Below are 26,716 nucleotides of genomic sequence, written 5' to 3' on the forward strand. Positions count from 1 at the left end.
AAAAGAAATAAACACACATCCACATAAAAATTTGTACACAAACGTTTAGTAGTGTTACTCGTTATAGCTAGAGAGTGAAAACAACCCAACTTTTATCTGCTAACAAATGGTAAATGTATAGTTTCTCCATAAAGCAATATTATTTGGTAATTAAAAGAATGATGTACTAATACCAGCTACAACATAGATGAATCTTGACCTCACTATACGAAAGAAAAGAAACCAGTCACAAAAGACCAAGTAGTATGTGGTTCTATTTAAATGAAATGTCCAGAATAGGCTAATTTACTGCAATGGCCTGAATGTGTATGCCCCTCCAAAATGTATATATTAAAACTTAATTCCCAATATAATAGTACAAGAGTGGGAACTTTAGGAGTGATTGCGTTATGAGGACTCCACCTTCATGAGGTGAATTACTTCATGGGAGTAATGCCCTCATAAACAGGCTTGAGGGAGCCTGCTTGTCACTTTTTCCCCCTTCTGCTGTGTAAGAAGGAAGCTAGAAGTTACTGTATAAAGAAAAGACCATCACCAGACACCAAGTTTGCCAGTACATTGATCTTGGATTTCCCAGTCTCCAGAACTGTTAGAAATAAATGTCTGTTGTTTATAAATTACCCATTTTAAGGTATTTTGTTATAGCAGCAGGAATGGACTAAGACATTTATAGAGACAGAAATTTGATTAGTGGTTGCTTAGGACTGGAGGAATGGGGAGAAACTGCCAATGGATATAGGGTCCCTTTTGGGGGTGATAAAAGTATTGTCAGATTGTGGTAATAGTTGTACAACTCTATGAATATAATGAAAAATATTGTACTTTACATTTTAAATTCATGAATTATATGTGAATTATATCTCAGTAAGCTGTGAAAAATCAAGTCAATTTAAGATCTAATTAGCAAAGAATAACAATTCAAAAGAAGAGTTGAATGCAAATATATATATGAACATATCTGTGTATGTATATAAATGTATTATTTATGTGTGTGTATATGCACATATACACACATTCACACACATTTATAAAATATTGGCACTAGGAATTTTTACTCATTTGGAGGATTTTCTGGAGAATCACTTATAGGAATAGACGTGTAAATTAATTAAATGTAAAACATACCAAAAGATAAATTTGAATGACGTATTCTCGTTAGACATTGGGAAATTCTGGTGTGGTTTTAGGTTTTATAAACAGCATCTCAGAAGAGAGGAATATTTAATCTGAGTTTTGAAGAATGAGAGTTCATTGTTGTTTGGCAACATTGACTAGTGCTGTGTGATTAGGGTATATGTAGGTGATAGAAGACTAGGTTAGAAATGTGGATTGGAGTTAACCTGTTTAGGAACTGTCATGCTAAAGAAGCTTTGTTATTTGAGTTGGTTTTATGTTTTTCTGAATTTGAGTACAGTTTCACCTTGTTTTTTAAAGAGATTCATGTCTAATAGAACTCCAGTGTTAACAAAACGGTTTTTATGATAAAATTTCTTAAGTATGGCCAGGTGTGGTGGCTCACACATGTAATCACAGCACTTTGGGAAGCCTAGGTAGGAGGATCTCTTGAGCCCAGGATTTTGAGACCAGCCTGGGCAACATAGGGAGACCCTATCTCCATAAAAATTTTAAAAATAATTTAGCTGGGTGTGGTGGTGCATGTCTGTGGTCCCAGCTACTTGGGAAGCTGAGGTGGGAGGAATACTTGAGCCCAGGAATTCAAGGCTGCAGTGAGCTGTATTATGTCACCGCCCTCTAGCCTGGGTGGCAGAGCAAGACCCTGACTCAAGAAAAAATTATTTTAATTTAAAATATTACTGAAGTACATATGAACATAAACTAAGCATAACCTCCTTATGCTTACAGGATATAAGCTGTATGAACTGAAAGAGACATGACATTTCACATGTTAAATTTTGAAATGGACTGTCCTCTGAGAAATAGCTTCAGATGTCTGCAAAACTCAGCTTTAGGCCAGTAATTCTTCACTTTTTACTCTGGTGAAGTAAAAACACATTTACCCAACAATGTTTCTCTAGCACACCCATCAGAAGAGGCATTGCCCAAGGGCTGCCCCATGGATAAGATCTCCTGCCTGAGGGTGGAAGAAACTCAGGGGCTCTGGCCCTAACTTCCCTTTCTCTCTCCCAGTGATTCTTCAGATCCCCAACTGTCAAGAACATTGCCGCTTTAGAAAGTTGAGGCATTAGCACTATAAGTGATTCTCCAGAAAATACTCCAAATGAATTAAAATTCCTAGTACCAATATTTTGTAAATGTGTGTGAATGTGTGTATATGTGTGCATATACAGGATAGGATTCCATGTTTATTTCAGAAAGGTAATTCTGACTTCAGGGTTGAGGCTGGATTCGAATAAAATCAAAGGTAGAGAAACCAGCCAGGAGAGTGACATTGGTCCTAGAGAGTGTGGGACAAGGCAGCAACCATAGGGATGGGGAGGAAAGACACTGACCAGAGGTGCAGAAACACGGAGGAATCCAGAATAAGGTAGAAAAGTGAGCTAGGGATGGCTGATGACATTAACATGGGTAAATATCCAGCAGGTGAAAGGAAAACAAAGAACTCGGTTCTGGATGGTTGGAGGACTGAGCAGAACAATAACTAGTGTCAACAAAAAGAGTAAAACTCTGTAAAATATTTGAAAAGATTCATTCTGGGCTAAATAAGAGTGACCATGGCCCATGACACACCCCTCAGGAGATTCCGGAAACATGTGCCCAGGACACCGCTTGGTTTTATACGTTCTAGAGCGGCATGAGATATCAATCAAATACACTTAAGAAATACATTGGTTTGATCTAGAAAGGTGAGACAACTCAAAGTACAGGCTATAGGTGAATTTAAACATTTTCTGGTTGACAATTCATTCAGTTTGTCTGAAGACCTGGGATTGACAGAAAGGGAATGTTCAGGTTAAGATAAAAGATTGTAGAGACCATGGTTCTTTTGAAGTCTTACAGTGGCTGCCCTTAAAGACAACAGATGACAAATGTTTCCTATTCAGATCTTAGTTAATCTCTTTAGGATTGGGAGGGTCTGGAAGAAAAAGATCTAGCTATGTTAATAGAGATTCTTTATAGATGCAAATTTTCCCCACAAAAGATGGCTTTGCAGGGCCATTTCAAGATATGGCAGAGAAACATGTTTTGGACTAAAATATTTGGATTTTCTTCCTTGACTTGTAATGTTATGCCAGAGTAAGACTGGAAAGTAAGTCGCAATTTATAAGGTTAAGTAAAGCATATCTGATGAGAATTTGTGGTTTGTAGGTCATGACACCTGAGACCCCGTAGATAGGAATTTGGACAAGATAGAAAAATTAGAGCTTAGTCTTCATTCGAGTGGTAAGAAGAAAACACAACTGAAATATTTTATTTAAGTCAGGAGAAAGAAATTTCTGTAATTTTACATTGGGAATAGATAGAGCTTTTGGAATAGCTTATAGGTGATAAGAATGATGTTGACAATGGGAAGTGATAACTTCAGAAAAACTGTAAGAAATATTTTTATTTGAGATGGTTATGGAAGAATCTGCTTAAACCTCCTTCCTGACTAAGAGCTTATTACCACTGCAAAATTCAGCTGAACTACTCGTAAAATTGGAAAGATCTTTATGTTTAAAGCTTAAAAGTAGCTCCTTCCATTCATTCGTTCAAATTAACTTCATTTAATTAAAAAAAAAAATTAAAAACTGTCAGCGGCCGGGTGCGGTGGCTCATGCCTATAATCCCAGCACTTTGGGAGGCCAAGGCGGGTGGATCACGAGGTCAGGAGACCGAGACCATCCTGGCCAACATGGTGAAACCCCATTTCAACTAAAATCCAAAAAATTAGCGGGGCGTGGCAGCGTGCGCCTGTAGTACCAGCTACTGGCAAGGCTGAGGCAGGGAAAACGCTTGATTCTCCTCCTCAAGAGGCGGAGGTTGCAGTGAGCCGAGATCCCGCCACTGCACTCCAGCCTGGCGACAGAGCTAGACTCTGTCTCAAAATAAAATAAATCAAATAATTAATATAAATAAATAACTAAATAAAATAAAATAAAAACTGTCGGCATAAGATTTCATAAATTTGAAAAAATGTATAATGCTTCCTCTGCTTATAAATGTTTTACTCTTCAGGCTGAATATCCAGGGTTTTTGTTTTCTGACTCATGTGAGTGTCTCTAGCCCCTTTTGTTTCTGTGCTCCTATTTTCTTAGGATGTTTTCATTTGGCCACTAACCACTTACATGACAGTAAAGGGAACATAGTGTCCCAATGTCATTTTCAACCACATATTTTGTGTATCATATGGACTTTCTCTCACTGTTCCCCACGCGCCTTCTGTCCTTCCATGACTCCATTTCTTTGCCTGTGTTCCTTCCTCAGTTTGATGTCTTTTTCTTTTTAAGGTGAACTTCTACTCAATTTTAAGCCCTAACTCAAGTCAGTTTCTTCAAGAAGCCTTTTCCTCAACTTCACCAGTGTGTTTCTATACTCTTACAGAAATTTAGTCAGACACTAAAATATTATTTACATTAGACTTTATCTCTTTGCTTGTCTTTCTCCCTTTCTAGATTGTTAGCCTCTAGTTCTTGGCTCATTTACTCATTAACATAGGATATATTTAATAACTTCTAGATTCCAAAACCTCTGCTATGCCTTGACTATATAGTAGTAAACAAGACAGATGTGATTTCTATACAGTCTAGTAGTTGAGGAAGATATTAAGAAAGTATATACATAGAATATGTAATTTCAAATAGCCCTAAGTGCAAAAAGGAGCAGGGCGCTATAAGATAATAACAAGATGGAGGACTTTATTTAAGTTGGGGAATCAGGGAAGACCACTCTAGGGAAGAAAATGTGATCTAAAAAAGTGAAGGATGAGTAGATGTATGATAGGCAAAGAACACTCTTTTGGACAGCAAAGATGCTCAAAATTGTCTCTTGAACCAATAGGAATACAATATTTGCAATATTGTAATGTATTTTTCTTTTTTCTTTTTTTTTTTTTTTTTTTTTTTTTTGAGATGGAGTCTTGCTCTGTCGCTCAGGCTGGAGTGTAGTAGTGTGATCTCGGCTCACTACAATCTCCACCTCCTGGGTGCAAGCAATTCTCCTACCTCAGCTTCCCAAGTAGCTGGGATTACAGGTGTGTGCCATCCCTGGCTAATTTTTGTATTTTTTGTAGAGTCAGGTTTCTTCATGTTGGCCAGACTGGTCTCTAACTCCTGACCTCAAGTGATCCACTCACCTCGGCCTGTGAAAGTGCTGGGATTACAGGCATAAGCCTCTGCACCCCACCTATTTTTTCTGCTTTCTTTAGGCCATTTCAACATTGCTTTTGTGCATGTTTTATAAATCACTTCAAATACTGCTCAGTAGATGACATTCACATTAAAATAAATAAAATGTATACTTTAATATCGATAAGTATTGATATAGAAATTATCAATTTCTATATAACAATTGATATATAAGTATTATATATCATCAATCGTCAATCACTATTGACGCATTTTCAGTATACAGTTTAAAAAGCTGTTGAAGTCTGTTTTTTAAGAACTCATATAAAGTTTTGTAACCCTCATTCTGAGTATACATGTTCAGTTGCCCTTTGGGTACCATAATACAGAACTGTGCTTTTACCTGTATTCCTTTTTATATTCTTAGTTGCAGCTCATTATTCCAGCTTATTAAGGGCTCTAAATCTTGACTCTGACATCTCATATATTAGCCATAACTCTCAACTTTATATCATCCAAAAATTTGATAAGCATGCCATCTGTGTCTTTATCCAAGTTGTTAATCAAAATGTTGGACAAAATAAGACCAAGCATTCCCCGTCAGCATTTGCTGCAGGAAGACATCTCTCAGGATGGCACTGATACATTAATCAACATTGTTTGCGTAGCTACAAAAATCCCTCTAGCTCTTTACATTTGTTTATGAGGGTATCAGGAGACTTTTTGTCAAATTTCTTTCTGCATATACCATCTCCTTTCTTCTCTACAAGTCTAGTAAACCCATCACAAAAGAGGTTAGATGCCTGTCTTTGAGTTGATCTAAAGGAGCCCATTTGGACACCTGATGCCCATTTCTTCTTTCTTGAAATATTCAGAAGCTCTTTAGCAGTATGTTCATATATTTTTGTCAGAATCAGGCACTAACATAGGTTTGTGTTAATGCTGTATAGCACTGTGCGCTCTGGTGAGGCCCAGACCTCCTGGGCAAAGATAATATTTTATGGCTCGAAACTGATGCCAAGTTACACAACTTCCAAAAAGAATGGGTCTTTCATGAGCCCATAGCTCCTTTCAGGTAGTGATGCTATTCAGCACTCAGGCATGACAATGTGGGGATGTAACTGCAGAACAGATTTCCCACAGTGGGTCTTTGCTTTACTGTGTCTGTTTTCCGTATTTTGTGTGTTGATTTACAGATACTTTCGGCTACACTGATAGTTCCTCAATTTCTACGGTTATTTTCTCGTTATGATAACATACGTCTCCTCTACTCCTGATTCAAGTCTTGTTCTCAGTTTTGTACTTTTACCTGTTCATTTGTTCTCCCTTTCCCTCAAGGTTGCCTTAAAGCCTATAATTATGTCAGCTGCAAACATTTTTTTCTTCCATTAAGATGTACTTAATTGTTTGCCAAGAGGCTCATTATAGTTCATCACCTAAAAATCTTACTGTAATCTTCAGTACTATGTACATTGAAAACACTTTACTTTTTATGTCCATCCTTCTTTTTCTTTTTTAAAGCCTTCTTCTAGGAAAATAATATATTAATACCACCTGTATTCACTCTAGCCCCTTCCCCTCATATCTAAGACTATAATGTCCCAGCAGCTACATCCCAGATTTCTCATTCGTTATATTCCTTTACACTAATATCATTCCATTTAAGTCGCAGTTAATTAACTTGGTAAGTTTTGGCATCCTTTTTTGGTTATTGGAGCCATGCCTGAGGAAGGTTTGGGGAAAGATACAAACTTTTTAAGGGTATGCCATGTGTTAGGCACTCTGCCCGGGACTTTGCTTATGTTGTTTCATAACATCTGTTCACCAGAGTAAAACCTCAGACTCACACAACCCACTCTTGATATAGTTTCATATTGGAAGCAATTAAAATATTTTAAATCTTTTCAGATTCTTGATGTAATACCAAGTAATACAATGATGAATCACTATGCACAGAGATCTTAAAGATACTATTTTCTCCATTCCAGCCCCACCCGATGTCCACTGCAGGGCTTTGAGCAGGAGAAAATGAACAAAGTTATCTTGAAGGTCATTATCATAGATTTTGTGTCCTTATATTTGTATACCTCAAATTGAACTAAAGAACATTTTCACGTCCACAGGCAATGTTCTCTGCTGTGTGCCTAATCAAACTGATACACTATTAGTCTATTTTTAATTTCAAACAATGAGAAAACCCTGAAGTAGTCTCAGGTATTGGGGCCCAGGGATGGATACATAGGGAGCTAAGGAAGCAAAGAGGAACTCCTCTGTCTCAGGAGGGAATGCACAGTGGCTCCTGGTTCTGCCTTCTGCATGGCTCCTCACTGTAGGATTCGGTTGTTCAGGTGACTCTATGTCTTTGGGTCTCCTGATTCAGCCTAACTTTCCAGTTCCTTCCATGCTTCTACCACTTTCTCTGCATCTCACATTTAAAATTCACTAAGAGAATCTGAGTTACTGCGTGTTCTCATCTCCAGTCCATGCACACCCTCTTGTTATTTTTAATTCAGTTTCATAATTTCCCCTTTCAGTCTGTATCCCCAATCCTATTAGCTTCCCTCATATGTAATTTATAACCTTCCACTTCACTCTGCATCTGTTTATATTAATGTATATGTATTCCTGATATATACATATAAATATTATTTAGCTGGTGTTTTAATTTACATTTATGATATACATATTCATCTTATTTCTGATACATAATGGTAACTAACATTTATTGAGCACTTAAAATATGCTGTATCTTTAAGTGTTCTCCTTATTCACTAATTTATTCTTATGTCAATAGTTTCAGTTAGATATTATTTTTATTCTTTTGTTACAGATAAGGAAATCAAGGAACAGATAGATTAAATAATTTGCACAAGAATGCACAGCTAAGAATGTCAGAGGCTGTTTTGTCATACACACAATTTGGTTCCAGAGCTTGTCCCCTATTCTGTGTATTAACTGCCTCTGTTCCTGCTGCTGTTTGTAGGTTAGTTTTTATTTGGGGAGCAGTGCATGGTATTCCATCTTTTGCATCTATTTAGCATTTTACATTTATTTCCCGTTAGTGAGAAATTAGCAAGCCTTCATTCAATTCTTGGCCATTCAACTGATACTGTTATGAACAGTCTTATAATAGCCTCTTGTGCCACAGTATGATTACTAGATGGCTAGTAAAACAGTATGAATATAATTTACGAACAAACCATAAAACAAGAACAATAGCACAAAAAAAGGTACCAAAATGTTAGTAGTTGGTAGCTGTTGAATGGTGAGAATGTTTTCTTTCTCCAATTCTTTTCTCTTTTTGCTTCCCATTTCTCATATCTCTATTTAGAATTGTACTGTCGACAAGCCCCCAGATTTTGAGTCTCAGGTGTGAAATCAAAGCCAGAGCCAAATTTCTACCTGTGTGGCTTGTGTATTGTGTCACTTAATTTTTCACACACCTAGGTATAGGTTAGTTTTACTTAATTATTTCCAATAGCAGCAAAACAAATATTTGTGCCCTGAAATTCCATAGTTGTTTCTACAGTATCTCAGTTTTCTTGAATAACACTTGAAGATTTTATCTCGTCTTTTTTCCCAAATCATCTTTTGAGATACTAGAAAGATGAATGCAAAGTACTTTCTAATCCCAGATGAAATAATCCAGCACTTTCCTGGATCAGAGCTATACTTCAAATATACACAGCTGTAGCCTTGGCAGCCCAAGCTCTGATTTGACAGCTCATGAAATCTTATCAAATGAAAATCCTTACTAATCACGTTGTCTCCCACTCCCCCCATGCATTACCGTTATTGTCTAAACAGTCGGCATAAGGAGATGGTCTTGCCCATGCCCTCGCTGCTCCAAGTTCATTTCTAAGGGGATGATGGTTGTAGACAAATTCCTATAAAGCTAAGATGATTGTGAAGAACAGGAGGCAAAACAAAGGAAGCTGTCTTCAACATGTCCTGAATTATATCTCCACTTTACAAAATTATTACCAGCTGTTGAGCCTTGTGAAGTTACAGAATTTCATGCACCTTTAAAGCAAGAAGAGACATGAAAGCAACAGATTAGAGAAGTCCCTATGAGTCATTTCAAAGATCTTGGACCTTAATATAGGAGCAAGGGAGGGAACACAGGAAGAGGAACCTGATTGGTGAGGGTGGGAGGATGATAAAGATTTCAATGTAACTGTTTTTATTTAAGGTCTTACGATTTCATCCCCATCAATGCCAGCCTTCAGGCTCTGTGTTCAATAGTTTAAATAATTCTGCTTTAATTAGCAGGGAACTATTGATTGCTGTATACCAAAGTTAATCTTTACCTACTCTGTTTATTTGGCCAAGAAATAGATAAAAATTCACATGAGCACTCTACCCTTTTCTGCATGCCACAGAGGTTTTGGCTTTGAGGAGAAAACATCATTTTGGGGAAGACTTGAGACATTTGATCCTCTTAAATATGGAATTTCTCAAAATGAAACTGTGTTCCCAACTCCCACTCCCATCTCATACACTGAAGATGTTATATTTTCTTTGTTAGAGAATAATACCAGTAGCAGAAATGGCTAACCTCTTGCTCCAGACCATCTGATGTACAGAGCAATTTGAAGTAGATGTAATAATTACCTCCACTTTACAGAAAAGAATATTGAAGATTGGGGAGGTTCAATGACAGGCACAAAGTAACACTACAAGTAGTAAGTGTCCTGGTTGATTTTGAACTTAGGTCTTTAAATTTCTAAGCCCATGCTGTTATCTACCATGACACTATGCCTTTCTAAGAGAAACAGTGAATTTTCACCTATTGAGTGCTCACTGTGTAGTCAATACCATTTAATGCTCTCATTTGATTCTCGTAATAATCTTATGCAATGGGTAGTGTTATTAACCCCATTTAATAGCATTTTCTATAAAGGTCTAGATAGTATATATATTCAACTTTGTCAGCCGTACTGTCTCTGTCACTAGTCACCTCTGCTTGTTGCAGTTTGAAAGTAGCCATAGGCAATGCAGAGGGGGTGTGGCTCTGTCCCAACAAAACTGTATTTACAAAAACAGGTGGAGGCTGGAGTTGACCTGCAGTAGTCCTTGCGATGGTTGATAACGTTGAAGCTTAGTGGATTTAGGCAACTCATCATGTTTAGGTGGGATATAAGCCTAGGACAGGCTGGTGTGTATCTAAGGCTGCACTCTTGTCCATGTGTTACATTCTCTTCTTTATTACAGTCTTCACTCCTCTCTCTAGTAGGCTGAATTTTGTCCCCGCAAAAGATACGTTGAAGTTCTATCCCCCAGTACCTGTGCCTGTGAACTTATTTGCAAATAGTCTTTGCGGATGTAATTAAGGAACTTGAGATGAGATCATCCTAGGTTTGGGGTAGGCTGCAAAACCAATTATTAGCATCCTTATAAGAGAAAAGAGAAAGATTTGAGACAGAGAAACAAAGGGGAAACAACCATGAGAAGATGAAGGCAGAAATTAGAAGTACGCTGCCACAGCAAGGGGCCACCAGGAGCCACCAGAAACTGGAAAAGTCAAGAATTTTCTCCTATAAACTTTAGAGGGAGCACAACCCTGCTGACACCTTAATGTCAGGCTTCTAGAATGTACCAAAATGAATTAAGCATATATTATGAGAGAGCAATGAGAATATTTTTTTCTTGTTTTAAGCTACCAAGTTTCTGCTAACTTGGTACAACAGTTCTAGAAAACTAACAAACCCTCTTTTTCTGTTGCTTTTTGCTTTTTCTTCAGAGGAATATTTTGGTTGCTTTTCATGCTTTTTTCTGGTTTCAAAAGCCCTCTGTGTGAATTAGGATTATCCACAGTCTCTTGATACTTCTGTTAGTGTAATTAGAAGATTTCTGCTATGTAATTTTTTTAGAAAATAAAATTAAATAAATAAATTGAAATGTCTTGACTTCTTTTCTTTATTTCTTCTTTTATTCCTTCATCCAAGGTATATCATTAAATATATAAGATATCTGTCAATTGCAGACAACAGAAGTCTAAATCTCTGGATTAGATAATGCACAATCCGTTAGGAAACAAAATTATTGGCAATGGAACAAATTCTCCATTACCAGAGAGCTGTATAAATCAAAACTGTACGTTGTATTTAATTTTACACCTTGGTGATAGTTCAAAGGTTTTTATAGTAACTTGCAAAGAGTTAATGTACTGTGAATTCATTCTTGTACATTGATTTCTGCATTAGCTCTGTGAAAGGTACAGTTCTTTGGCAAATGAAAACTTTTGGAGGTAAATTTTTTTCGTCATGTAATCCATATTCTGATTATAAATCACAATTTATAATAACTTGTTTCATTGTTCATGATTACAAATCATTGTCTGGATGACCCTGCCATCCAGCAAATAGAAAAATGGATTCTCGTCTCTGAAACTTGCTGTGCAGACATTGTATTACATTATGAACTTTCTTCCAGTCCACAGAGTTCTTTGGAGGAGCTAGACTCTGAATAAAGAGTGCTTCCATGTATCTATGTCTAGATATTCATGTTCTAGGTATTCACGATGTCTCGTGAATGCTGGTGTAGTAATATGTAGAGTACTGATAGCAATAGGAGTTAATCCACCTAATGAACCTTAAACTTCAGAAACTTGATTATCATGATCCTCTTCTAAATCATTGCACCTAAATTTGCATTTATAATTTTGTCTTCTGTTTTTAAATTTTAAAGAATGCCTTTTTCATTATATAATTTCCAGAGCCCACTTGCCTGCTCCAACCCTGGCTGGTAGTGTAGAGTCCGGCTCCTTCTGAAGATTTCAGACTAAAAAAGTTTTGACTCAACTCTTCCTAGATCCCTTCATGTGATGAGTAGGGTGAGCCTGGACAGGTAGATCTCTGTGTCATCCACCCTCCTCTCCAATAACCATAGTCTCACCTTACCGTGTTTTAAAATTAGACACATGAGTAAGTTTTGGCCTTGTTTCAGTTGGTAAAGCAGTCCTTAGTTTAGGGACTGTAGAGTGCTATGATGGCACATTTCATCTGAAGAGGTCCTGCTATTCAATTCCAGCCAATTGTTGCTATGCTGGAATGAGATCCCATATGTTCCCAGATCATCCGCATTTTCAAGGGAAGTCAGAAATGTTTATTTTATGTGAAATCTCCCAATTTTGCACTCCTATCCTCATAATAAATATACAAATATATAAATAAATAAGCAAATAAATATGCAGGTGAGCAGTAGGTAAATCTGTTCTAGTCCAATATCGTGGCTGAATTCAGGTCAGAGTTTCTTTAGGGACCCTAGGAGATAAAGCAAAAAAAAAAGAGACATACTTTTCTTCTAAGCTTATATGTTTCTGAATCCCATGAGACACATAGAGCCATCTATCTACTCATAAACTGGTGATTGCTGATGCTTAGGATTCATTGTATCAGACCTGTCTTCACAGTTGTGAAATGAAGCTGCTATTTAAAGAGCAGATTCACTGGTCATTTTGAAGGTAGTCATTTCCATTTAGATAGTATATTAGCCATGTGTACATGTCACAACTAGTTAATTATAAGTAATATCCTATCATGTTTCATTATATTGTTCTCTAACAACATGCATATCATTTTTAATTATATTTAGTAGTCTTTTAGCCTAAGGGCAAAGCGTTTGCCACTTTAGAATTTTCAAATTCTCTCTTAATCAGGTGCTCTGATCTCATGCTGTCTCTTCTTCAGTCCAGTGCCACAATCAAATTTATATCAGAATTCTTAATCAATTTTCTGAGCCTCCCCAGCAAACCTCCTGCTGTGGTCTCACACCACCCTAGCCAAATTTATACTTCTCCTCAAACAAAAATTATTGTAGAGAATATTTGACTTATAAACATTTGGGGTTCATTCTCATCTTCTTAATTTAATTTGTGGTCTCTCCCCTGCCAAGATTGCCTTCCACATGCCTATTTATCAAAATTCTGCTACACTGTGAAGGTTATTTATTTTAGGTTAGGCCATGACATATGTAGAGTTGTACTTTAGGGATATTAATATTGCAGTTGATCAGACATGGAATGGATTAGAAGAAAGAAATTGGAAACCTGTAGCCCAGTTAAGGGGCTATTAAAATAGTTCAAGTGAGAGATATTGAGTACCTGGCCTTGGTTGGTAGCAGCAGACTTGGAAAGACAGACATGGAATGAAACAATTGATTTACTGATCCAAAGCAGAATCTCTCATTTTGTCAATGTTATCCTAGTCTTTAATTTACATGGAAATGAGCTGGAATGAGGAAAGGCACCCAAATTTGAAAATTATTACCCTATAATTTTTCTGCTAAAGTATCTTTATAGAATTATATTTTTTATCAATTACCTGCCCCAAAAACATAATAATGAAAGAACATTTTTACTCTGCTATATAGCTTTTAGTAGCAGTAAAATGTTAGTATGTCACTTTCATCATATATTAATTATTTTCCACAGAATTCTACTTTTATATTTTTTGACCCTCATAGCATTATAAGAAATTAGAAAGGAGAAACATAGTTACATTTTTATTTTCACACAAGGAAATTGAACTATGGAGATTTAATATTTTATCCCAGATGACATAAGGTTAGACTTTGATTTATAATCCATATTGTGAGTCCTTTTTTAAATAATAAATTATACATTTTCCTGAAATATATATATAAGCTCAACTTTTTGCAAAGTCACATCCTCGTTTGATTTGATTTGTCATTCACACTGTGCTAACTGCTGATATAGCTTAATCGTATTTTCTCAGGACACTATATTCTCAAAATATTCTAAATATTTGTTTCATTGTGCTCTTTACTTCACCTTCTGAAGATGCTTTGTTGTGCCAAGCTTGATCCATCAGGATGGGATCGGTAATGTTGCAGAAACAGACAGAACAGACTACTTCAAAGTCTCGGTGGTTGAAAGCCACAAGGTCTCTCACTATTCATGTCCATCTTGGGTTGGCTGGAGACTGCGCCAAGTCCTCATCACTCAAGGACCTGGGCTGATTGAGCAGCCAGCATCTGGAATTTTGCTGGTCCTTGTGGCATAGGGAAAGAAAGAGTATGGCAAATTATGCTGCAGCTCTTAAAGCTTCTACCTAGAGGTGACACACTTCATTTCTGGTCACATTTTATTGGCTAAAACAAATGATAAGATCACACCAAACTTCAAAGTGTGGTAAAGTGTCCAGGAACAGAACCTGAAATATTTGGGGAATAGCCTGATGAATACAAGATATGCTCAGAAATCAGCTTTCATAAATGAGAAAATGTAAAGTACAGACAGTATGGTGTAGTTTAAGGTGAAATTCTCTCAAGGCAAGAAGATGTAATGAGAAGACTTCATAAAGGCCCTTGGAGCAGTTCTAAGAATTACTTGGTAATATTGGGTTATTTAAATCTATGTGTCTTTGTTGTATTGCAAATGCCAAGTTTATTAGGTGATTAAAGCATTCAGTCACTTTAATTTTAACAGCACTTATTTGCAGTAATGGGAAAAATAGCTAGTGTATGTACAGTCCTAATTGAAGAGTTCAGATTGTTCTGTGTCTAGTCTTCCATTTGTCTCTAATATCCTCAATATCATCTAAGAAAAAAAAATATCTTTTCTCTGCCTGGAGGAACCTGGCACAAGGAAGTTAATGTTGGAAGCTCTGCCTGTAGGAACAACTAGAGATACCATTGTGATTAAATTGCCTGGACTGTTCAATTTCAAAGATCAGTTCTTTATAGGATTTGGCTGCTTGATTAGGTTAACACTGATACATTTAGTTATGGCAAGTGAAGCAAGTCAAGCCATTAGCCAAAAACCTGTGTACCATGATAAATACTTTTCACAAGAATCTCTTAGAAAATTAAAACCATAATATATTCATGTTATCTCACTTTGTCATAGAATTTGTATACATTATTTGTATCATACAACATATGTACTTGATCACATACCACATTTTTTCCCCTCATTTATAAGAATTATCTCTTCCCAAATATGAATTAATTAGATCAAGAGCAGGATTGATTCTCTATCTTGTCAATCCTTTACTAAAGAGAACATTTTGGGCCATAGTAATTATTTATTTCTACTTGATAGTGAACTATCTCAACCAAGTCTGAGTTTGAGTTCCCTTTCTACTTCTGACTATAAAATGAAGCCTTTTCCTAGATGACCTTGAATAGCTCATCTATATCCAAAATACAGTACACCAGTGAATTAGTGAATTATAATTTAATTAAGGAAACTGGCTGACACTGAAATGATTTTCCTGGTGGATGTAATATAATTTAATAAGTTATTGTGTTACAAAAAAATTGGATTTTAAGGAATCTAGTAAAACTTTTTTTGTCAGTTAATTGTTTGAACATTGTATGACTTATAAATCAGCCACATTTCAGTTATCTTATCATATTGTGGGTCTAAATGAGATATTTTGTTTGCAATACATTAGTGTCATTTATAATATTTAACCTTATTTGTCTATGCTGATGGAGTTCTATAAAAAGCAGTAAAATATTTTCTGCTAGTAGACAGTACTTTCAAAACCATCTCTTAATAATTCAGAATTCTAAAAAGAAGAGATAATAACCTAGGCACTTTTTAACTATCATCTCTTAGGCCTCATAGAGACCTAAAAAATGTTGGAAGCATCTTTGTGAGAGTATGCAACTTCTTTTCGTGAGTGGTATTTCCAAGAAAATGTATACATTCACCAATGCAAACTGGTAACTCTATTGCTTTGATTTACATTTTCACATGCTGATGGATTGAGATTTTAAGTAAGTGTTTAACATTGTCAGTTCCTCTCTGCATAACAATGGTAAAGTATTGATCTAACTTCTCAAATTGTCTTTCTTGAACTAAGGTTAAAATAACTTTTGCAAATTTTTCCCCACCTTTCCCAAACAAATATGCCCTTTAAACCAATCTGATTTAAGTCATTGGATACTTTTTAGTATAGTGTATTTTTACTAGATAAATAGAAAAACAATTATATTCTCGTAGTACTAAAATACATAAATAGAAAACTGTATATCCATATGCAGAAGAATGAAATTAGACCTCTATCCCTCACCATTTACAAAAAATCAAATCAAAATGGATTAAAGACTTAAATATAAGACCTGAAACTATAAAACTACTAAAAGAAAACTTTGGGAAAATGCTCCAGGACATTGGTCTGTTCATAGATTTCTTGAATGAGACCTCAAAAGCATAGGCCACCGAGGCAAAAAATGGACAAATGGGATCACATCCAGCTAAAAAGTTTCTGCACAGTAAAGGAAACACTCAACAAAATGAAGAGACAGCCTACAGAACGAGAGAAAATATTTACAAACTATTCATTCAATAAGGGATTAATAACCAGAATATATAAGGAACTCCAATAGCAAAAACCAAAATAATCCAATTGAAAAATAGTCAAAACATCTGAATAGACATTTTTTAAAAGAAGACATACAAATGGCCAACAGGTATATAAAAAAATGCTCAACACCACTAATCATCAGGGGAAATGCAAGTCAAAAGCACAATGAGATATATCACCCCAGTTAAAATGGCTATTATCAAAAAGGTAGAAACTAACAAACTCTAGTGAGGATATGGAAAAAGAAGAATGCTCAAACACAACTGGTAGGAATGCAAATTAGCACAGTCACTATAAAAAACAGTATGGAGATTTCTCAAAAAGACTAAAAATAGAACTACCCTATGATTCAGCAATTTCACTGCTGGGTATGTAATCAAAAGAAAGGGAATATATCAAAGTATCAGTACTCCAATGTTTACTGCAGCAATAATCACAATAGCCAAGATGTGGAATCAACCTGGTTGCCCATCAACAGATGGCTGGATAAAGAAAATATGTATATACACAATGGAATATTATTTGTCCTTAAAAAGAATGAAATTGACATCCTATCATTTGCAGCAATATGGATGGAAATAGAGGAGATTATGTTACATGAAATAAACCAGACACAGTAAAACAAATAATGGATGTTCTTACTCATATGTGGGAGATTTGAAAAAGTATGGATCTCATGGAAGTAGTGAAGAGAATGGTGGTTCCAGAGGCTGGAAAGGGTAGTAGGGAGGGAAGGAGAAAGATAGGTTGGTTAATAAGTACAAAAAATACAGTTAGATAGAAAGAATAAGATCTAGCATTCAATAGCACAGTAGGGCAACTATAGATAACAATAATTGTTGTATATTTCAAAAAAGTAGAAGAGAAGAGTTGTAATGTTGACAACACAAATAAAAGATATATGTTTGAAGTGATGGATATCCCAGTTACCCCGATTTGATCATTACACATTGCATGCTTGTATCAAAATATCACATGTACCCCATAAATATATTCAACTATTATGTATCCATAAAAGTTAAAAAGAAAAAAATGTAAAATAAATTTTGAACAGCAGATTTTTAAATATTGAGAAAATCACAACATGATATTTTAACTTACAAGATTCTCCAGGATCTTAGCTTGTTCAGCATTGAAAAAAAAAAAAATCTGTTTCCTTTTTGGTACTGTGTTTCATTATTCGAGCACAGTGTCAGTAGATAGAACATAAGCTGTCCAGTGAGATGTTGGCTATTACTTTATATAGCAGGAAAATATAAGTAAATTAATCTAGGTTATTTTCTCAGGATTAATATAATCAATATTTCCTACTTTTAGATCTTTCAAAACTTAGATCTTAATGGGAGAAAAATGTGTTCGTACTTGACTGATGAAGGGAAAATATGCACATAAGGTAATATTCTGGGAGAGGTTGTATTAATGAGACCACCTTATTCAGAGAACTGTGCTTACACATACTTCCGTTATGCTAACTCAAAGGCTTCAGTCTTTGGGGATTAGAAATATAGACTGAAAAGTCCTTTCATTCCAAATCTCTGGGCTTCAACTCTATTTAGTAGATCATTAAATAAATAACACTGGTTGTAACATCGATAGAGATAGTATTAATGAATCCTATTCAGTCCATCTTTATCTGTAATAGGATATTTTTTGGAGCGTATACTATGTATAATGAATATGGTTTACAAAATTACAAAGTTTGGTGTATTCTCCACTGATAATTCTGTAGTGACTATTTCACTCCTAATTCTATGTGCACACTGATAACTAAAATGAAACATTGAAGTATCCCTAAGCTAAGTAATAAGATGGTCCAAACAGTGTATTCTGCATATAAACTGTAGTGTAAAACACCTTTTGGTAGAAAAAACTGCTTTTTTTGGGTGGCAATTAGGTTTAGATGTGTGAGTGTTGCCATGAAATATTATGTAGATGGGAACAGAGATTCTGTGGTATATTTTGTGGAAATGAGTTTTTTAAACATTAATTGGACTTCTATAGTTAGAAATTAGAATTTTTATGTGGCAGGTCAACCTTGTACATAGTCACATTTGATCATATTCTGTTGCCAAAAACTGTAAGTGTTAAGTATGTGGGTAAAACTAATCCTTTTGAATATGAGATAGGTATAAGAATATGCAAGTATTAATATTCCTCACTATGAATTTTCCTTTGGGATATACTCTGGCATGAAAATAATTTTCCTGAAAAATAAATGTCACTATTGCTTAGTCCTGTTGAATTTCAAAATTATTTTTTACTCATTGAATTTATAACCTTGACTTTCATGGAGATCCTCTGGGTTTACTTCTTATCATAGGGAAAGAAAAAAAGAAGTATTGCTACAGGCTTGCTAATTAAAATCCTTCAATATGCAAGTGTAGAAGAAAATGATTTAAAATCTCAATTAAAAGGGCATCTACTTCAAAATCTGCTTTAACATAGGGTCTATATAGACTTTCAAACATTTAAAGTTTATCTGAAACCTCCTTGAATTTCAGATTTGCATTTGTGAAGTACGCATGCCATGAGAGTTAATCCCACCTAATTTCTAGTTTTCCTCTTTTTATTTGGTAGCAAATGAAAGCATTTTGTGACTCAGTTTCTCTCTAAAATTAAGTAATGTTGTGGCTTCTTTTTAATCCTTTATTTAGCTTTTACTATGTATCTAATAGTGAATTAGTAATCAAAACTCCTTAGAAATGACTATAAAATTAACATTATGTTAGAGGATTAGTCTTTTAGGAGTGTTTATTGGAGCATTTTTTTTTTCAACTCCAGGAGGATCTTTTCTGATCACTCTTAGATTTTAGTGTATTCTCTCTTGTCAATGACTACTATTGGGGAAATTTAAAGTCATTCTAATATTAACCTGAAAGAAATATAAATATTTTATATATATACATATATATTTTGTGTGTGTGTGTGTGTGTGTGTGTGTGTGTGTGTAGAGAGAGAGAGAGAGAGAGGAAGAATCAAGGAAACAAGGTTCTGAAAGAGTCTGTAGACCGGGGAGAAATCAGGTGGAAATGAAGAATGTTCCTTATATAGGAAAATGGACACCTTTTTCATGTTAATATAAAGAGAGAAGAAAAAAATATGAGAATGCATACAGACACATTCATAGGAAACTGAAGGAGTCTCGTCCGTTTCTTGCTGTTTTGTGTGTGAAGGATGATGTGAGGAAGATGTGAGGTCTTAGAAGTTTGAAAATAAGTGGAGGTTTGAAAGAGCTGTCTATGGAATCAGAGTGAGAAGAAAACTCAAAAGAATGTCTAAGCGGTGTGAGAAATTGGTTGAAGGTAGAGTACATATTAAAGTGTCTCCAGTGTGGTATCAGCATTTTCTTCATCTCTGTTTGGCAGCACTGTTTTAAGAACAGAAAAGGAAGACAGTTGGAGGAAACTAAGTCTGAAGTTTTTCCAGCCTCGGATGGCAGAACACTGGGATGAGGCCATCAACCAAATTGGCAAGAGAGTGGTTAAAGTAATGAACCAGGGAGGCTAAGCTGGTTAGGAAAATAACTAATTTTTGCACAAGCAAAGGCTGATGGAGAAGATGGAGTAGTCTGTGTAGATATAATTTAAGATAGAAGAGATGGGAGGGTGGGAGGAACAATAAGTTTGGTAGGCAGACCTCAGAATCACCTGAATGTGTTTAAAAATGACCCTTTCCTGCATCCCATCCTCTGAGATTCAGGTAGAATTGGTCTGTGGTTGGTCCTGGGGAATGGACATAGATTTTACAGACGAGGTTGAAAACCATTGTTTAGAGTCTTTTATAAAGAATGCTTTTGTTTTGTTTTGTTTTGTTTTGTTTGTTTGTTTGTTTTTGTAAAGTGCGTTGACATTTTATTATAAAGGCAATGGGGAATTGGCAAAGGTTTCAAAAAAGGAGTAATAAAAGTTATTTTGTATTTTAGAAAATGATCTTTTTTCCCCCTGCTCAGAGTAATTGACAGATACCAAAACAGAACAATTAAGAAAAAGAAAGGCAGACTTGTGGAGAGAATATGTCATTATTCTGGGCCAGAAATGGTGCGATCTTGAATTAGGGCCTGACAAAGGGGTTGTAGAATAGGGGACTTATTTGTTTGTTTTAATATAAGGATTTGTGATACATTTTAATGTTTGTGTAGAATGATGGAGGAGTGTCTAAGCTAACTGGAGATATTTATTTTAGATAACTTCTTAGCTTTTCCACTGTTGCGTAAAATAATAACACAGACTTCACATCTCAAAACAATCTTTATTATCTCACAGTTTCCATGGGGCAGAAGTTCAGACACAGCTTCTCTGGATTCTCTGCTTAAGGGCTTCACTTGGTTAAAATCAAGGTGTGGGCTGGGGTTGAGATCTCAGCAGAGGCTTGGCTGGGGAAAGCTCCTCTTCTGAACTCCCTCATGTTTTTGGCAGAATTTATCTCCATGCAGCTGTGGGCCTGAAGGCCCTGTGTTCCTGCTAGCTGACAGCAAGGGGCTGCCCTCAGGTCCTAGAGGCTGTTTGCAGTTTCCTGTCATGTGACCATGCCATCAGTATTTCATAGCATGGCTATTTTCTTTTTCAAGGCCAGCAGGAGAATCTCTCTCTCTCTACACAAAAGGACCCAGGCCCTCTTTTAAGGTTCTTCACCCGATTAAGCCAGACCCACCTAGTATGTCTCAATCTGATTAACTGATATGGTATATTAATCATATCTGTAAATTCCCTTCACCTTTGCCATATACCATAACCTAATAATGGGAGGGACATTCTGTCACATTCACAGTTCCTTCCCACAGTCAAGCAGAAGATATTATACAGGCATGTACAACAGGATACAGGAATCAGATGATGCTGCAGTTAATTGGGAAAGGACCACAAGAGAAGTATAAATTTTTAGGAAATTGGTGGCCTCAGTTTTAGACATGTTGAATTTTCAGTAAATTGGGCATCAAATTAGAGTGGTTCAGTAGATGGTACAGAATTTAGTGGAGAGATCTGCATTGGAAGTATATATTTGATAGTGATTATTAGAGGTGATAGTTAAAACAGTGAGATTATCCAGAGAAAGACTGTAGCAAGAAGTGGGCTGAAGACACAAGCAAGGCTAAGTAGAGCCAGAAATTCTAAAGCTGTACTTCAACCCACATCTCTTGATTTCAGTGCAATATCCCATTATACAACTTTTTGCTATTCTTCTACTGTCTTCTTTCAATAATATCCCACTCTTCCTAATCTGTGGTCCACTGTCTGTCCTCTTCCCATCCCCAAGTCACATTACAGAATCAACATCTTTTTCAGTGAAAGCCTTGCAGATCATAGACCCTTAAGAAGGATGGACTCTTTTATGATCCCTCTTCCAGACAGTGAATTGTAGGAATCATAGGATGGAAAACACAAAGCCCAGTGAGGGGAGATAGCACCATCTTTAGCTCTGAGCTACCTCATTCCTTCTTATCAGAAACCAGAACTGTGTACTTTTTCCTGTTCCTTTCATCCCAAAATTGCCTACAAAGTAAACAGAATGGCACAAATTTGAATGCAGATATCATATTTATTTATTTCTTAAAACTTTGTTTATTTGAGTACAAAATTATTGAACCCACTACAGCAATATTGTTGAAAAATCCAAACTGTGATCATGGAAATAGAAAGTGAATTTGATCAGTACATTTTAATCAGACTTTCCTCTCTTTTAAATCTTTTTCTGTTAGGTTACATTCAAGAAAAATGTGTCATACCCTGCCCATTTGATTGCAAGTTAAGCGATTGGTCTAGTTGGGGGTCTTGCAGTTCATCTTGTGGAATTGGAGTGAGAATTCGATCCAAATGGCTAAAAGAAAAACCTTACAATGGAGGACGACCATGTCCCAAACTGGATCTCAAGAATCAGGTAAAGTACATGAAGCAACAAACAAAAAGCTAAAAAAGTTATCCTCATCATTATTTCCCTTTGAAATTGAAGTCATTCTCTTATTACAAGGAGCTCATGAAAAGTTATCACAATCTCAGAAGAAGGATTAAGAGGACCAAAATTAAAATAATAGTATTAGTAATCGAAGCTTGGCCCCCTCCTGGATAATGCTGAGACAAACTTGATATCCTTAGCAGTAACAATATTTACAAAATCAAATCAAATTGATTTTTAAATGATCTTAAGCTATAATTTTGATATTTTAAAAGTTGGAGGTATATATGTATGTGTGTGTGTGTACATATATACACATATATATTTAAACATAAGTAATAATGTTGGTAGAGTATCACTTACATCATTCATGGCAATATGATTAGTGGTCTTATCCATCAACTCCAAAAATGGTGTTCTATTTTTCTTTCACCTAACACTTTATCCTAATGTTTTTCATTCTCAGTCTTGCCAAATCTTCCACAAGTCTATAAATCTCTTTTGAACTAGTTCTCTACCTGCTTTCTCAAAAATCATAGATATTTTCATAAATAAAACCCTGATAGATCCCTTTCCATATACATGTCTGATGAAATTGACATCCTAAGCAATCAAAGTTGATTAGAGTATTTCAGTTGGCTTTGTACATATAACAGAGTCTAAGATTTTGTTAAGAATTATAATAAAGGACTCAAATTTCTCCCATGATTGCATACTGATTATTAGATTAGGACTGATATTACATTAATCAATTGACGAGGCTGAGTACAAGATGATTTTGGTTAAAAGATTTTTTTAACTTTTAGACAGGTGAAGTGTGTCTAATATGAGTTGGTAGATCCTCTGTAATTGGAAAATTTAAGAGAATAGCTACACATGCTTCTATTACTAATTGTAGAATATGAATTTCTACCCTCTCAATTCCATTCACTCTATGCATGCTGTTTAATGTAAGGAAAATCTCATATGTCTTTTCTTAATTAATTTTAACAGCATGTTTATTACCGCTCAGACTTGAATAATATGTGTCAATTCAAGACCAATCTCTTTAGCTATTTTTCCCTAAGTTCTTGTAAAAGACATATATCTCACTGAAATTTTTAAAAAAATTTCAACAAGATATGTTTAAGTTCTAAAACAGAGCGTAGTTATTATGCTAGTCTTGATTTTTAAGGTTATATGATAAAATAATGACCATAGTTTATTCTCTTAAAGAAGATATGAACCTTTTAGGGAAAACAAAGCAGAGGATTATAAAATCAATGTAAAGGTTGAAAAAAAAAAACCTTGCAAGATTTTGGTGACAGGAAAGTAAAATATGATTAGTGAAAACAGGAGAGAAATAATTAAAGCAGAGATAGTCTGAAGAGATAAGCCTTACAAAGAAAGAAATAATGCAGGTTTATGTTCAGGAGGGAGACTTTTAGGGAAATACTCTGTATAAAGACTATTTGCCCATCCCTGGGGGAATTTTCTGGGCATTTAAAATGAAAAGAATTAAGCACTTATAAATAATGTATGATAATTTTTTTATATCTTCCTCAAAACCATCAATGAAAGCTAAGCCTTGATAACACTAGTGTTAAACACTCATTTTAATATGCTAATTTTATGAACTAGGAAATTATCAAGAGAATAAAACGATTTTATTTGAACTCTGACTTTAAGACTTTATTCTCAGTATGTGAAGGCAAATGTATAGACATATCTATAATATTTGAGAGTAAGAATAAGATAAAAATAACTCATTTTATGAAGGGATGACACAACAGTATTTGGGTGCCTGTTGTGACTTAAAAGAAACTTGTTCTAAACAATTTATTAACATGTAGCACTTATACCCTTGGGAAGTTGTACAAACTAGAAATTAAATCAAAGTTCAAGAATAATCACATCAATTCAATAAGTGAAGGTAAGTCTGTCTGTAGAGGGTATTTCTAACTTTTGAGTTCCAGAAGGCAATTGCAGCCTTCCAAAGATATTTTCTTTTTGGTTTTTCTTGATGCTCAAAAAAGAATCCTGAGTTTTAATGATCAGAAATAGAATTTAGTTTGACTTTTATTTTGTTATAAAGAGATTTCAGATATCAAGTATGTATGTGGCTAAATTAAGAACCTCACCCCAATCCGTATGTTATATCTTAAAAAAATTTTGTTTATTGTAAATTGACAATATGGGGGGTACAAAATGATGTGTAATTTATGAATACAGTGTGGAAAAATTAAACCAGGCTAGTTAACATATCTGTTACCTCAAATACTTTTTCTTCTCTGCTAAGAACATTTGAAATTTACTTCTTTTTTTTTTTTTTTTTTTTTTTTTTTGAGACAGAGTCTTGCTCTGTCGCCCAGGCTGGAGTGCACTGGCACGATCTCTGCTCACTGCAAGCTCTGCCTCCCAGGTTCACGCCATTCTCTTGCCTCAGCCTCCTGAGTAGCTGGGACTACAGGCGCCCACCACCATGCCCGGCTAATTTTTTGTATTTTTAGTAGAGACGGGGTTTCACTGTGTTAGCCAGGATAGTTTCAATCTCCTGACCTCGTGATCTGCCCGCATTAGCCTCCCAAAGTGCTGGGGTTACAGGTGTGAGCCACCACGCTGACTTAAAATTTATTTTCATAGCAATTTTGAAATGTATAATACACTATTATTAACTACATTTACCATGGTATGCAATATATCTCAATTGAAAGTAAAATGTATTTCTCCTGAGATTTTGTGCCCTTTAAGCATCATCTCCCCTTCCCTCGACTTCCAGCCTTTGATTACCACCATTCTACTCAGTGTTTCTATGAACTTGATAGTTTTGGATTCCACATGTAAGTGAAAGCATGCAGTATTTTTCTTTCTGTGTCTGGATTATTTCACTTATAAGGTTTTCCAGTTGCATCCATGCAGTCTCAAAGGGCAAGGTTTCTTTCTTTTTAAGGTTGCATAGTATCCCATTGTGCATCTATATCACATTTTCTTTATCCACTCATCTGTTGATGTACACTTAGGTTGATTCCATAATTGGCTGTTGTAAATAGTGCTGTAATGAGTATGGGAGTGCAGACATCTCTTCAACATACTGATTTCAAATTTTTGGAGTAAGTACCCAGAATTGGGATTGCTGGATCATATAATGCTACTTTTAGTTTTTTGAGGAACTGCTATATAATTTTCCATAATGGCTTTACTAGTTTACATTTGCACCAAATGTGTATAAGGAATCACTTTTCTCCACACATACTTTATATCTTATCATGAGTTAATTGATCAGGACAATAAGTAATAAGTCCTCTCTCTCACTCATAAGTTTTTGAAATAATGTAGTGAAAAATCCTAAATTAAAAAAAAATTATCTTCAGAACCATTCTATCTATCTATCTATCTATCTATCTATCTATCTATCTATCTATCTGTCTATCTATCTATCTGTGTGTATGTGTCTGTGTGTGTGTATAAGTATGTTTTTGGAAAGATCTCTGTGGTGACTTCATTATATATTTGTTCTTATGTATAGTAGAATCCCATGTGTATGTTATACTTTATATAGAGCTTTGTTTGACGTTATTCATGTTTTCGTAATTCATTTGACGATAAATTGGGTTGTCAGCAATTTTCATTTTTAAAAAATATTCCCCAGCTTCTATTATTTATGGCAATTCTTTAGAGGAGGCCACTATTTGTTTCTCTAGGCTAGGCATATGGTATATTTAGAGTTATACCCACTGAGACTTTTTTATAAAGTTCAATTTTACTGCTAGCTTTAGGTTATTCGTCTCCTGTCCAATTTGTTTTAGTTTTCGATTTACTTTCCTATTTTTGGAACCAGATTAATACCCTATTGCATTTTTACCCATAAGTAAGAGCTTTGAAAAAAAGGTAACCAAATTATAACATTAAGAGAGGAACACATCTTTACTATTTGGGCATGAGGATACATTATGTGTCAGATTGAGCCTAACATACTGTTCATAAAAATCTTGAATTTTGATGTGTGTGTGAGTTTATGTAAATGTCAGTATACCTGCATATACTTATTCATTCTCCTCCACTGTTTCTCTTTAGAATATGAGGTCTTTTTGAGGGCAAGGGCTGTCTTTCTACTTTTGCAACTCATTCCAGCCCCTGTACATTATCTTGTGGGTTGTCAAATTGTATTCACTGGAAACCTTATTTAAAAGGTAGCTTTCTCTCTGGATGAGTGGTGCCTAGTTCCACAGAAATAAACAAATATATTAGAACTCTGGTCTCTTA

General features: G+C 35.3%; 1 protein-coding gene across 1 annotated transcript in view; it reads left to right on the plus strand.

The window, feature by feature from the left end:
• The window catches only part of THSD7B (thrombospondin type 1 domain containing 7B), a 909,295-nt gene that overhangs the window by 648,755 nt on the left and 233,824 nt on the right, over positions 1-26,716 (plus strand). Inside the window, exon 15 of the mRNA XM_007964862.3 lies at positions 22,281-22,459. Within this exon, the coding sequence (XP_007963053.3) occupies positions 22,281-22,459 (179 nt within the window). The remainder of the gene's footprint in view (positions 1-22,280; positions 22,460-26,716) is intronic.

Source organism: Chlorocebus sabaeus, chromosome 10 (genome assembly GCF_047675955.1).
Source record: "Chlorocebus sabaeus isolate Y175 chromosome 10, mChlSab1.0.hap1, whole genome shotgun sequence".
Classification (NCBI taxonomy): Eukaryota; Metazoa; Chordata; class Mammalia; order Primates; family Cercopithecidae; genus Chlorocebus; species Chlorocebus sabaeus.